Genomic DNA, 15,398 nt, shown 5'->3' on the forward strand with positions numbered 1-15,398 from the left:
CCCATCTGATCTCCAAGTGTTCCAAATTCACTAATTCCTACCAACATTTCCTTTACAATATGTCTTGGGCCATATCTGCCATTAGCATCAGCCTGCTTTTGGGCAAGATCTTCGTATTCAGTTCTCCAGAGTATATATTGCCCTCCAGATAGACAAGCCTTAGCAATTGTTTTCCAGTCATGAGGTATCATCCATCTGGCCGTCAAGGCTTCTAACAATGTTAAAGTATTCGGGGCTGTAGCCCCATATAAGGCACAAGCCTGTTTAAGTTCTTTAATTAGTTTCATTGGAAGGGGTTCCCAGGAGACCTCTCCCCCATCCCATTCCTCAAACATTACGGGAAAACAAGCCTCAAGGTGGGGATCAAATTCATCCTCGGGGCCAGAAAGAACCCTCCTCCAGGGAACTCCTAGTGGAGGCCCCTTACCCCCATAACGGGGGGGGGGGGGGAGGCATGGGGGGACGGGAGCCCATGTTTCTCCTCTCCTGTTCCGGAGATCCTTTAACTGTCTGGTGTTTAAACCTTATAGATGGTCTGACTGGAGATGTTTCTCTTAAGCTCTTAGGAGCATCCTTAGCTAAAAGGGGCCAATCTTCATCAGAATGGTATTGAGCTGCTGTTTCCTCTAAATCTTCCTCATCTTAAGGGAAAGCTGATCTTTCTTTTCATCCCTATTTTCAGTATGATGATCGGTGTCCATGGCAGCTAACGTGGCCCTTAATTGTTGATAGCTAAGTATAGCCTCTTCATCTTTACTTTCCTCTTTAACATGTACCTTTTCAGATTCGTGAGCTGGATCTAAAGCATCTCTAATAATATTCCATAGAGAAAAGGTGTCAGTAGGGACCTTTTCTGGGCCATGCAAAGTGTAATAAGTTTTTAACTGTTTCCCTACTTTTTCCCAGGTGTCTAGGTTAACAGAGCCCTCTTCTGGAAACCAAGGACATTGCTCTTGTACAAATGTAAAAAAACATTGAACACTAGCTTTCTTAACCTTAATTCCTCTTTTAACAGTTGCAAGATTACTCCTAAAAAAAGTTGTCATTCTTTTGACTCATTGTTACCCACGTCAGAAATTTGTCTTTTTCGCTTCTCTCTACATGAAAAGAACCCACTTCCCACTCCATCCACCCTACCTATCTTACGCAGGGATGTTCGCGACACCCTGTGTGGGGTCCTAGCCATCCGAAAAACGGCACAATGGGGGAGACTTACCCTTCAGGTGCTTGTTCCGGGCACCACTTACCAGGGTCCAGCCCCAGCAGGATCCAGGGATACCTTCAGGAGGAATGGCGTCAGCAAAAGAGGAAAGATAAAGGGGAGAAAAAGAGGCTTGATCTTCCTTGGTTTACACAGAAAGCCAATAAAGTCCGTGACACCGGACTTGCTCTGTTCACGGAGGCCACAGGCGCCCTCTCGGTGGGGTGAAGATGCAGGGCGTCCCCTCCCCCGAAGACGCTAGGCGCCTTCCTGATCGAATCTTAGAAGCCCGGGCTAACTGAACTCAGAGGGTCCCCATGCTCCAAAGAGTCATCCTGAAAGAGAGAGAAAAAGAAAAAAAGAATGACACGGGGAGACAAAGCTTCGGTGAACAAGGCCCGAAACTTTATTTTTAAAAGAAGCTTTCACACCCTTAGTTATACATAGAGGATAATGGAAGATACAGAGTCATGCAGGATCAGCAGTCCTTGGCCCTTATTGAGACCAGGCTTTCTTTCTGCGAACTTATCATATACATAGGCTTTAGGTGATTTACATCATCTTCTGAGCAGGAGGCCTGTTAACATTTTTCCTCTGATAAAGGTTAGTCAACCAGAAAACTTATTTTCTCTAAAGGTGATTTTTCTGAAGTTTGGCACCACTCCCTGAAAGCACTAGATAAAGCTGCATTTCTATAGGGCAAAGGTGCAGTGGGCTATAACAAGGAAAGAATTTATTAACTCAAGGGCCTACAGTTAACATCAAGGCTACTACTTATTTTTTCTATATTAAAACTATATTCATTAATATACTCCCAGGGACACAGTGGGTAAGGGATATGGAAACTTGGCAGCAAGCATTGGCTCAACAATTATTTCCTTCATCAGTTCTATTCTAATAATTTTTAACTCCCCGAAATGCTCTATACTGTTAGAATGTCTTAAGCTTTCCATGCCTCTCATGGTTGGGAGGTTGTAAACAATTACATACGTAGTTGTAAGAGTCCGGAAAAACCTGCCAGGCAAGTTAGAAAGCCATCCAAGGGCTTGGACAGAAACACTCCTATTGTGCCCAGGAGACTTAGTAACTAGAGCTCTAAGTTGATTTCTTTCAGAGAAAGGTGGTGGGGATAGACCCCGTTAATGTCAGAGGGGTTGGTGAGAGTCATAAAATAGTAAGACAGACAGATTCTGGTTTTGGGGGGTAGATGCTCGAGCAGGTCCACGAGGTCCCTCGAGTCCTGACCCACCTTTCCTGTCAGGTCTTCTCATGACCTTTGTCATGGGTGGGATCTCCCGTGGTGGCTCCCAGCACTACACAACAGGCCAATCAACTGAGAGACTACTTGTTGGGCAAGGAATAGTGACTTTATTCAGAAAGTCAGGAGACCAAAAAGATGGTGGACTACTGTCCCAAAGAATAATCTCTGAGGAGTTAGAATTCAGGTTTATTTTACATGAAAAGATCGCTATAGCTTCTTTTCAAATATGGACTTACCGCAGTTGCTCAGTACCTGAAATAAAGTCATCAGAGAATACATATAGTGAAAAAGGTAAAGGATTTGCCACAACCACTGAGTCTGGGAAGTATGGCTCCACTATGTTCCTATCTTGTGACTTTTGGGTAAGATCCTTGCCACACACATTACATTGCTGTGTGTTTTCTCCAGGATAAATACTCTGATATTACTGGCAAGATGTTGAGCTGTGAGGATAGTATTTTTTTTTTTTCTTTTCTTACACTTGTGAAATTGGTGAGGAATCTTTCTAGAATGAATTCATGTTCTAAAAACCTAATAAATACATATATATCTGGCTTCTATCCAGTATGAATTTTCTCATGAAGCCTAAGATGTTGCCACATTCATGATATTTGTATGGTTGCTCAGGAGTATCAATTCTCTGACTAACAGTAGGGTATGAATTTTGAAGACTTCTACCATATACCACATTCACATACGTTTCCCTCATGTATGGATTTTCTGATGTTTAGTGAGTGCTGAGACCTGAGTAAAGGATTTTCCACACTTGAAACATTTGTAAGGTTTCACTATATGTATTCTGCGATGACTTGTAAGGTGTGAATTTCGACTGAAGAACTTGCCACACTCATCACATCTGAAAGGTCTCTCTCCAGTATGAACTCTCCAGTGAAGTCAAAGATGTGGTTTTTGACCAAAGACTTTTCCACACTCATCACATTTGTAAGCTTTCTTACAAGTATGAACTGTCTGATGAGTTAAAAGGGTTAACATTGCATGAAAGGCCTTGCCACACTCATCACATTTGTAAGTCTTCTCTCCAGTATGTAATCTCTTATGACTTATGAACTGTGAAGGTTGACTAAAATGCTTGTAATACTCATTACATTTGTAAGGTCTCTCTCCAAATGAATGCTCTGATGCCCAGCAAGGTGTTAACTTCGGCTGAAGACTTTGTCACATATATCACATTTAAATAATTTCTGTCCTGTATGAATTTTCTGATGTCTCCCGAGGTTTGGGCTGTCAGTAAAGGCCTTGCCACACTCATGACATTTGTAATGTTTCTCTCCACTATGAACTGTCCAATGACTTAAAAGGATTGACTTTACATGAAAGGCCTTGCCACATTCATCACATTGTAAGGTTTCTCTCCAGTATGTAATCTCTTATGACTTAAGAACTGTGAAGGTTGACTAAAATGCTTGCAATACTCATTACATTTGTAAGGTTTCTCTCGAGAATGAACACTCTGATGACCAGCAAGCAGTTCACTTTGCCTGAAGACTTAGTCACATATATCACATTTAAATAAATTCTGTCCTGTACGAATTTTCTGATGTCTCCTGAGTTGTGACCTGTCAGTAAAGGCCTTACCACACTCATCACATTTGTAAGGTTTCTCTCCAGTATGAACTGTCTGATGCCTTAAAAGGCTTGACTTTACACGAAAGGCCTTGCCACACTCACCACATTTGTAAGGTTTCTGTCCAGTATGAATTGTCTGATGACTTAAAAGGAATGACTTTACACGAAAGACCTTGCCACACTCATCACATTTGTAAGGTTTCTCTCCAGTATGAACTGTCTGATGCCTTAAAAGGATTGGCTTTACACGAAAGGCCTTGCCACACTCATCACATTTGTAAGGTTTCTCTCCAGTATGAACTGTCTGATGACTAAAAAGCATTGACTTTACACGAAAGGCCTTATCACACTCATCACATTTGTAAGGTTTCTCTCCAGTATGAACTGTCTGATGCCTTAAAAGGGTTGACTTTACACGAAAAGCCTTGCCACACTCATCACATTTGTAAGGTTTCTCTCCAGAATGAACACTCTGATGACCAACAAGCTGTTTACTTCGCCTGAACACTTTGTCACATATATCACATTTAAATAACTTCTGTCCTGTATGAATTTTCTGATGTCTCCTGAGGTGTGACCTGTCAGTAAAGGCCTTGCCACACTCATCACATTTGTAAGGTTTCTCTCCAGTATGAACGGTCTGATGAATTAAAAGGATTGACTTTACACGAAAGGCCTTGCCACACTCATCACATTTGTAAGGTTTCTCTCCAGAATGAACCCTCTGATGACCAGCAAGGTGTTCACTTCGGATGAAGACTTTGTCACATATATCACATTTAAATAATTTCTGTCCTGTATGAATTTTCTGATGTCTCCTGAGCTGTGACCTGTCAGTAAAGGCCTTGCCACACTCACCACATTTGTAAGGTTTCTCTCCAGTATGAACTCTCAGATGACTCAAAAGGATTGACTTTACAAGAAAGGCCTTGCCACACTCATCACATTTGTAAGGTTTCTCTCCAGAATGAACGCTCTGATGACCAGCAAGGTATGCTTTTCGGCTGAAGACTTTGTCACATATATGACATTTAAATAATTTCTGTCCTGTATGAATTTTCTGATGTTTCCTGAAATATGAGCTGTCAGCAAAGGCCTTGCCACACTCATCACATTTGTAAGGTTTCTCTCCAGTATGAACTGTCTGATGACTTAAAAGGAATGACTTTAAACGAAAAGCCTTGCCACACTCATCACATTTGTAAGGTTTCTCTCCAGTATGAATTGTCTGATGAGTTAAAAGTTTTGACTTTGCATGAAAGGCCCTGCCACACTCATCACATTTGTAAGGTTTCTCTCTGGTATGAATTGTCTGATGAGTTAAAAGGGCTGACTTTGCATGAAAGGCCTTGCCACAGTCATCACATTTGTAAGGTTTCTGTCCAGTATGAATTGTCTGATGAGTTAAAAGTTTTGACTTTGCACGAAAGAACTTGCCACACTCATCACATTTATAAGGTCTCTCTCCAGTATGAATTGTCTGATGCCTTAAAAGGCTTGACTTTACACGAAAGGCCTTGCCACACTCATCACATTTGTAAGGTTTTTGTCCAGTATGAATTGTCTGATGACTCAAAAGCATTGACTTTACACGAAAGGCCTTGCCACATTCATCGCATTTGTAAGGTTTCTCTCCGGTATGAATGGTCTGATGAGTCAAAAGGGCTGATTTTGTATGAAAGGCCTTGCCACACTCATCACATTTGTAAGGTTTCTGTCCAGTATGAATTGTCTGATGAGTTAAAAGTTTTGACTTTGCACGAAAGACCTTGCCACACTCATCACATTTGTAAGGTTTCTGTCCGGTATGAATTGTCTGATGCCTTAAAAGGCTTGACTTTGCATGAAAGGCCTTGCCACAGTCATCACATTTGTAAGGTTTCTCTCCAGTATGAACTGTCTGATGACTTAAAAGGATTGACTTTACACGAAAGGCCTTGCCACACTCATCACATTTGTAAGGTTTTTCCCTGTGTGCTCTGAGGTCTTGCGTTACTACTGAAGGATTCATAAAGTCATTCCCATATATATTAGAAACACTGGTTTGGGCACAAGGAGGAATTCTTTGAAGTGGTGAAAATGAGAAACTGTTGTTGACAGACCTCTCAACTTCATTATATTCAGAAATTATCCCACCAGTTTGAAATATCTGCAGTTTATCCTGAAAGTTAAATCCAAGCCTACTTCCAAACAGCTTGATTCCTGCATCCTTTCCATCATGTGAATCTATTCCATCAGGCACATTTCCATTAAGGCTTACAGATGTTCCTTTGTAACTTCTTTTGTCATCTCTCCCCTGACACTCAAAGTCACACGTATTTTCCTGACTTTCCCAAAGATGAAAATGTTTGATATCACAGCTTTCAGGTCTTCCCAGCATCAATGTTTGGAATATTTCTCGTTTATCACTGTTCGCTTTGGGTTGTAAATGCTTGATCACATGTGTAGGAGAGATATCTACAAGATAAAAAGAACCAGAGGTATCCTGCTCAGAATAATTCAAAAACAAATCCTTCATGTTGAATATATATTACACCAGAAGTAATACTTACACCAAGTTGTGAAACACCACAATGATGACCTTAAGTTTTTAGAAACACTAAAGGAATAGAATTCTTAACTTAAGAAAGCATGATAACATAAATTCACCGTTAAGGTAGCCTAGTTTTAAAAATCATATGTGAAACACACTCACGTTGCACAATTTTAGGCCAACTATCAAAAGCACAGTATTTTTCTACCAGGACACCTAGGAACGTATAAAACAACAGTTGTCTCAAATTGAAAAGAAAAATATTACACTATCATTGTATTCTGCATACTTACTGTACATTAATAAATTCTAAACAATATATAATATATTGTAACAATAAATAATCCAAAACCAAGCTTACCCAATTAATAATTAACTATTGATAATTGTTTGTTTACAATTGAAAACAAATGAGAAAATGAAGAATATGACTAAAACAATTTTTGGAAACAGCAGTTTTCTAAATCTGCTATAGAACTACGTACCCAAAAAGAAAAGGCATTTTCCAATATTAACAAGTAGTATGTGTCAGCTGTATTGCAAAATACACGCTAAAAGACCATCATCTGTACATGACATATACATTAAGACATAAAATATTCACCAGTTTTCTAACAGTCAATAACCAAAGCAATCCCTACCTATGTTGTTGTTCAGTCACTCAGTTGTATTTGACTCTTTGCGACCCCGTGGACTGTAGCCCACCGGACTCCCATGTCCATGGGATTTCCCAGGCAGGAATAATGGAGTGGGTTGCCATTTCCTTCTCCATGGGATCTTCCTGATTCAGGGATCAAACCTGCATCTTCTGCATTGGTAGGTGAATTCTTTACCACTGAGCCACCAAGGAAGGCTTCTCTCTAGCCATGCACTATTCTTAATTACCTGGTTTAATGGCACCAAAATATAATAAATAAAAAGTGAATGCTTTGTGTATTTATTGACTAGGGTCAGACACAATATTGCTGAAAAATGTTGCAAGTGAAAAGCATACAAGATATAATGTAGTTGAGGTCTGATAGAAAACAAAATTTTGTAAAGCAATAATCCCTCAATTTAAAAATTAATAAAAGTTTAAAAAGATATAATGTAGATAAAGTCATATCATAAAGAACATGACAGAATATAGATATTACCTTTTTGAAACAAAAGTAAATTTTGAGTATTTACTATAAAACATGCACTACTGTAAGCCAACTGACAGCACTAATTTGCTTTAAAAGGCTTGAGGTAAATTAACATGTTTTTCTCTAATCAGAGCAGGAGACACACCAAATGGCGCACAAAGTGGTAAGAGAAGCAGGATATGAATCTGAACCTACAGACTGAGAAAACTTATTTGTAAACATGACCACCCACTGAATGAATAGATTAGAAAATATAAAAAAAAAAAAAATACAAGCAACGTAGAAAGAAAATATCAAGGAAGATACAAGACAGAATTAGTCTGTTTAACTATTATTGAACCATCGCATCTCGAAATGGGTTGTGAGTCATCATGGATGCACAGAGTGATTTAGGTTATGTCCTGAAAAACTTGTTCAATAAATGACCAGAGATCTTTACAGTGAGAGTACGTAAAAGGTGGAGGGATGTCGTAGGTGAGAACAGTGTTTCCATTTATATCAAGGTACTATGTGAGGAATGGTCAGGACTAAGAAAGGGCCTGTGTGGAGCACAGGGTACATAGGTTTATGTCAGATATCAGCTTGTGACCGCATGTCTTTGTGAAGGTAACTGAGAGCGCAAACTAATATACTGACCTTAAAAGAAAAGAATTGGTTCAGCAAGTTTATGGGCATTATACTATGGGTATGGGACAGAAACAAGAGAGATTTTAAAAAGTGACTGTGATATATGGAGAAAGCAGGATAATATCTGTTATACTATTTATAATGTAATGTATTGAAAGTGAAATTTGTAAGTTACAATGGAATGCTAATATTCAAGAAAAACATACACAATATTCCAGGATATTGTGTAAAAATCTTATCAGCAGAAATCAGAAGGAAAATCCAGGAAAAGGCTATCTAAACCTGGGTTCCTCTGCCAAATATGATTAACCTCTCTTTTGGACATTTATTTCATTTCTTCTTCCACACATGTTCATCTCAAGATCGAGAAGTATCAAAGAAAAGGAGGGACTGAAACTGACTCTGGAGGACCTTCCCAGTTACAAAAGCCTTCCGGAGGCATCCAACGTCTTTTTGTAGAAAAAGGCTTCATTCTCCTAGACCTTCCCTGAGTTCAAAAGAGCAGATTCAAACAGTTACTAATACATAAAAGGATCATACCATGTTCAAGTGGGATTTATTGCAGGGAGGCACGATTTCTCAATAGCCATAAGTTAATCAGTGTGATACACCACATTAACAGTTGAAGACTAAAAACCATATGATCATCAATAGATGCAGAAAAGGTTCTGACAAAATTCAAGTGCCATTTATGAAAAAAACCCTTCAGAAAGTCAGCACAGATGGACCCTACCTCAACAAAATTAAGACTGTATATGTCAAACACACAGCTATCATACTCAATAAGGAAAAACTGAAAGCATTCCCCTAAACAACATGAATAAGACAAGAATGTTTACCATTGCCACTTTTGCTGGACATATTTCTGGAAGTCCTAACCACAATAATCAGAAAAGAAAAAGAAATAAAAAGGAATTCAAGTTAAAAAAATAAGAAAGAAGTAAAACTGTCACTATGATGCTACACACAGAAAATCCCCAAGATGCCACCAGATGACTACTAGACCTCATCAATGAACAGAGTAAACTTGCTAGATACAAAATATATAGAAAACTGCTGCACTTCTATACACTAACAACGATATATCAGAAAGTGAAATTAATGAAATAATCCCATTCACCATCTCAGAGAAAAGAATAAAACTCTAAGGAATAAACCTACCTAAAAAGTCATAAGAACTGTACTCATAAACTATAAGATGCTGATGACTGATACCAAAGATGACACAAACAGATGGAAACATATACAATGTTCTTAGATCGAAAGAAGTAACACAGTCAAAATGACCATCTTATCCAAGACAATCGACATATTCAATGTAACCCTTATCAAATTAACAATGACATATTTCATAAAACAAAGAAAACCTTAATTTGTACCAAAATACAAAAGACTCTGATATCTAAAACGATCTTGAGAAGGAAGAACAGAGCTGGAGGAATCATGTTCCCTGAGTTCAGACTATACTACAAACTGACAGTCATCAAAGTGAAAGTGAAGTCGCTCAGTTGTGTCCGACTCTTTGCGACCCCATGGACTGTAGCCTACCAGGTTGTTCTGTCCATGGGATTTTCCAGGCAAGAATACTGAAGTGGGTTGCCATTTCCTTCTCCAGGAGATCTTCCTGACCCAGGGATTGAACCTGGGTCTCCTGCATTGTAGGCAGATGCTTTACCCTCTGAGCCAGCAGGGAAGTGGTATGATAATGGCACAAAACAGAAACTGAGATCTGTAGAACAGGATAGAAAACCCAGAAATAAACCAATTGACTTGGAGTCAATTATTCTATAACAAAGGAGGAAAGAATACAGAATGAAGAAGTCTCTTTAATAAGTGATGCTGGGATAAATGGATAGTTACATGAAAAAGAATGAAATTACAACATTCTCTAACACCACATACAAAAATAAACTCAAAATGCATTAAACATCTAAATACTAGACCAGATACTGTAAAATTCATAGTGGAAAACAAATGCAAAACACTGACATAAATGTCAGCAAAATTTTTTTGGATCTTAGAGTCATGGTAATAAAAGCAAAATCAAACAAATGAGACCTAATTAAATTCAAAACCTGTCTGCAAAGCAAAGGAAACCAACCAAAGAACAAAAACACAACTTTTGGACTAGGAGACTATAGATGTAAATGATGCTATCTATAAGGGATTTATTTCCAAAATATACAAACACTTCATACAGCTTAATATCAAAACAAACAAACAACGCAATCAAAAACTGGGCAGAAGATCAAAACAGATATTTCTCCAAAGGAGACAAACAGATGGCCAACAGTCACCTGAAAAGATGTTTGACGTCTCTACTTATGAGAGAACGCAAATCAAAACCGCAAAACTGTATCACCTCGCACTGGTCAGAATGACCACCATTAAACAGTATACAAACAATAAAGGCTTGAGAGGGTATGGAGAAAAGAGAACCCTCCTACACTGTTGGAAGGAACATATATTGGTACTGCCACTTTGGAGAACAGCATGGAGGTTCCATAAAGAACTAAAAATAGAGCTATCACATGAACCAGCAATTCCAATCCTGGGCATATATCCAGAAAGGATGAAAACTAATTCAAAATGACACATGCACCCCAATGTTGTTAGCAGCACTATTTATACCCGGCAAAACATGGCAGCAACCTAAATGTTCACTGACAGACAAAGGGATAAAGAATGTGTGGTACATATATACAAGGCAATATTGTGAAGTGAAAGTAGCTCAGCCGTGTCCAACTCTTTAAGGCCCCATGGCCTGCAGCCTGCCAGACTCCCCTGTCCATGAAATTCTCCAGGAAAGAACACTGGAGTGGGTTGCCACCTCCACTGCATAAAACACAATGACGTAATGCCTTTTGCAGAAATATAGACAGACTTAGGGATTATTCTAAGTGAAATCAGACAGAGAAAGACAAACATCATAGGATATTATATGTTGAACTGAAACAAATGATACAAATGAACTTATTCACAAAATAAACTCATCAGCATAAAAAACAAACTTATGGTTACCAAAGGGGATAGGGCAGGATGGTGGTGGGGGCAGGAAAGGGAGAGATAAATTGGAGTCTGAATATATACAAACTAATATATATACATAAAATAGATAAACAACAAGAACCTACAATATAGCTCAGGGAACTATATTAAGTATCTTGTAAACTGCTGTATACCTGAAAAACAACATTGTAAAGTAACTATACCTAAAAAGTGGAAAACACAATGGCAACCCACTCCAGTATTCTCGCCTGGAGAAACCCAGGGACAGACGAGCCTAGTGGGCTGCCGTCTATGGGGTCGCACAGAGTCGGACACAGCTGAAGCAACTGGGCATGCATGCATGCATTGGAGAAGGAAATGGAAACCCACTCCAGTGTTCTTGCCTGGAGAATCCCAGGGGCAGAGGAGCCTGGTGGGCTGACATCTGAGGGGTCGCACAGAGTCAGACACGACTGATGCGACTTAGCAGCAGCAGCAGCAGCAGCAGCATACCTAAAAAGAATGGTTAAAACAAAAACAAAAACACCTCTTGCGGAGATGTTCAAACGATGTTCCAAGGGTATAAAAACTACTAAATGGGGGAAGCAGTCTATGAAACAAGACATGTTGACAAAACTGAATACCCACCAGCAAAAGAATTTACTTGGACCATTATCTTACACTATAGAAAAAAATGAACTCAAAATGGTTCAAAGACCTAAACCTAAGTCTCATATGTATAAAACTCCTAGAGGTAAACGTGCAGGAAATGTTTCTGGAAATTGGACCCACAAATGATTTACCAGATAGAACACCAAAAGCACAGGCCATAAAATAAAACCATTATTAATAAATTGAACTATATCCAAATTATAAACTACTGTGCATTAATGTGCAGTGAGTTTGAAAAGGCAATCAACAGTAAAAGAGAAAATATGTGGAAATCATACATCTGATGGTAAATGACTACAAAGAATATATCAAGAATTGTAAGAGGGACTGATCACCAGTTCCACCATAGGGACCATCCCGCAATCAACCATCCAACCCATTGCAAATACAAAACAGAAACACTAAGAGTAACACAGAAATGTGAACTCAATGCTAAAATAAAAAAATACTTACAACACACAGAACAACAGTGCAGCCAATAGCCTCATAGATAGAGACTGTGAACTTGGACAAACTTGTCCTGGGATAAATTCCCATACCATTTACAGACGCTAAAATATATGGACTTGATATACATGAACAACACTGTCATGGTGCCCTAAACAGAGTCTCCAAAGGCAGAAAATAACCTGGAAAGATGTATCAGGTTCTTGTGATACTTTCTCTCTCATAATCCTAGAACATGCTGACCACTCTACTGGATACCTTCAAGTGGTGACTTTGTGCAGAGCTAGAAAATAACATTAGGAATAGTGTCTCCATCACAGTTTTCTGTTACCTAGTAAATCCACCCCACAGAGACTCAGCAGAGGCTGCCAATTAAACATAGGTGGATTATCACAGCAAGGAAACCAGATAAAATTTCAGACCCTCAGGAATATATTTCAAAGAAATTTAAGAGGTAAAATGATACAAAGTAAGGAGAATGTAACATCAGGAATGGTTGACATTCCCAGACTGGGTAGAGCAGCACAAGAGTAAAAATAATACAGTGTGAAGGTCAGACATCACAGCATCTTGAGATGGGACCATGTGCTCGACCTACAGATGAAAAGCTAAGAGCCCGTGGGATTCACATATGCTCCCCTTATAGGATCTGGGATCAAAAAGACGATCTCTCTACCCACTCTCCTTACATTTGCCTAAGTAACAACCACAGAGGATCCAATCCACCAGCTTGTCTCAATCCTAAGCAGAAACAAAATGCCCTTTTGAGATACTCGTTTTTTCTTTACACGTTGTGTTTTTGACTATTTTTACGTCACTCCCCACTGTCCAGAGCTTTTTCCCATGCTCCAATGTGGAGATAATATTCAGATCTGAAAGAGAAATTCTGGGACTCCCTGGTGATCCAGTGGTTAAGACTCTGCATTTCCAATGCAGGGGGTGCAGGTTTGATCCTTAGCCAGTGACATGAAACAGACACAGCATTTGAAGAGGGTCAGTTTAACCTTATGAAGCTGTGTCAATGCCCCAGTCACAGAACTCTCAGATGAAAGACATCAGGGCCTCCCAAGGGGCACACAGGGAAAATGCAGATACCCAAGGGCAGCTCTGGAAGGAAGTCATCCTCACCCACAGACAGCAGGTTCCTGTAGGTCTCCAGCATCACGTCCCTGTACAAGGCCCTCTGAGCAGGGTCCAGGAATTCCCACTCCTCCTGAGTGAATTCGATGGCCACATCCTCAGAGGTCAGTCGTTTCTGAAATCAAACCACACGTCACCAAAACGGCCATGAAAAGTTCTCATTTTCATGCAAAAGAGAAAGCGTAGTAAGGGGTAAGGATTGACTTGGTTGAAGTATGTGTTCTAACAGATCCATGCAGGGGTATCTGGAGAAATTATGCATCTCTAATTTTAATTTCTTATGCTTTTTCATAAGACCTTATGAGATCCTCCAATTAATATGGATTTTTCATCACTGCTCAAAATCCATGAAATATGTATAAATAAAACTCAACACTGTATTGGCTATACAGAAGTGTCAGATATTATGTTCTCCCCAGTGAGTGCAATTCATTATCTAGATGAGGTACAGCATGAGTGGTGTCTTCAGAGATGACGAAGTCCACGGCACTTTTAATGGAAAGGTCAAAAGTTTCAGTTATGACATTGATAACAGCAGCAAGGACCAAAAGTGTCTGAAGGCTTCCAGTTGCTCTAAATTACTGTAGTATTACTCTACACATTAAACAAGTACTTTACAGGCAAGAACCTGTCATCCATATAATAGCTCATTAAAGAACGATCTGTTCCCACCTTACAGAAAAAAACTGTGTCACAGACACTCTGAGAAACTCAACTCAGATCAAGAAGGTAAGAATCGTTACACGAAGCACCTGAACTCAGAGGCTTGGGCTCAGCAACTGAAGCTTAAGCATCTAACAGTTAAGTAATACATAGAACATTAAAAGTCCTTTGACAGAGGGCTCCTAAAGAAAACTTGAAAGAAGTCCAAGGTGAGCCTCCTCCCTGCCCCTCTTGTCTGCACGGGGAGCAGCTCTCTGGCCTCGGGCCCTCATCCCCTGAAAATGGACCTCTGCACCAAATTCGTCTCCACCCACTTCTTGATCAGGAGAACCTCCCTGCTGTTGATTGATCACTGTCGAGACTGGTGGTGAAGGACGGGAGACACTGATCGATGAGAGCCACAGCAGCTTGGGAGCCCCAGGTCCCCAGACCATCTCACTTATTCCTAGCCACAGCTTCCAAACCAGTGCCATTTCAAGGGACTCTGACACAGCAGCCAAGTTCCCTGGAGCTGGAGCTGCCATAGCAGGGGTGGCTGCCTCCGGGCCTGGAAGTGGGACTTGTTCGGGAGCTTCATCACTGTTATGCCAGGAACCCTTCTCTGAAACAGTAGCTCTTCTACGCCATGGGCTTGGCCCTCTCAAAGGCCATGGGGCTCTTTTGCTTGATGGTGGTCTAGCTCATCTTCATCACGATGTGAAGGGCTGTTTCCACCTCCCATAGTTCTTTCTCCTGTGTCTGCCCTGTATGTTCCCTTTCCTGTAACTCCCCAGGCAGCCTGGGGAAAGTGGTGGGCTCAGGGTTTGACAGAAGGAAAACAAATAAATATTGTATTACTATGAAAAAAACACAAAGTTCAAGGCGAACAATGTGGAATAGCATGAAAGGTCATTATAGATGTGGATACAGAAACACAACTGATAATAATTTACTACTTAAAACACTAATAGGATTGTTTAGAAAATTTCAAGGCCACAGATTATACTGATAACATAATTTCAACTCAAAGAAAAAAGGTATGTAGTTTTTAAATAATGATGTCTTGTATCTAAACCACAGACTTGCACATGAATGCATACATATCTATAAAAAATTAACTGAAATGAGAGGATGCGTGTCCTGACAGATGCTTTTGGACAATTTTATATCATC

General features: G+C 39.8%; 1 protein-coding gene and 1 pseudogene across 6 annotated transcripts in view; one reads left to right on the forward strand and one right to left on the reverse strand.

The window, feature by feature from the left end:
- Positions 1 to 1,584: 1,584 nt before the first annotated feature.
- LOC133229652 (zinc finger protein 665-like) overlaps positions 1,585 to 15,398 on the reverse strand; it is a 64,384-nt gene continuing 50,570 nt past the window's right edge. For 3 of the 6 annotated variants that reach the window (XM_061386236.1, XM_061386242.1, XM_061386238.1), the window contains 2 exons: positions 13,572 to 13,698; positions 1,585 to 6,506 (listed from right to left, as the gene is read on the reverse strand). In XM_061386236.1, coding sequence (XP_061242220.1) covers positions 3,970 to 6,506; positions 13,572 to 13,698 — 2,664 coding nt within the window. In that variant the 3' untranslated portion in view covers positions 1,585 to 3,969. The other 3 variants (XM_061386240.1, XM_061386241.1, XM_061386239.1) reach the window with 3 other exon arrangements.
- LOC133229730 (uncharacterized) lies at positions 14,585 to 15,254 on the forward strand (annotated as a pseudogene).

The sequence above is a fragment of the Bos javanicus genome, chromosome 18 (genome assembly GCF_032452875.1).
Source record: "Bos javanicus breed banteng chromosome 18, ARS-OSU_banteng_1.0, whole genome shotgun sequence".
NCBI lineage: Eukaryota > Metazoa > Chordata > Mammalia > Artiodactyla > Bovidae > Bos > Bos javanicus.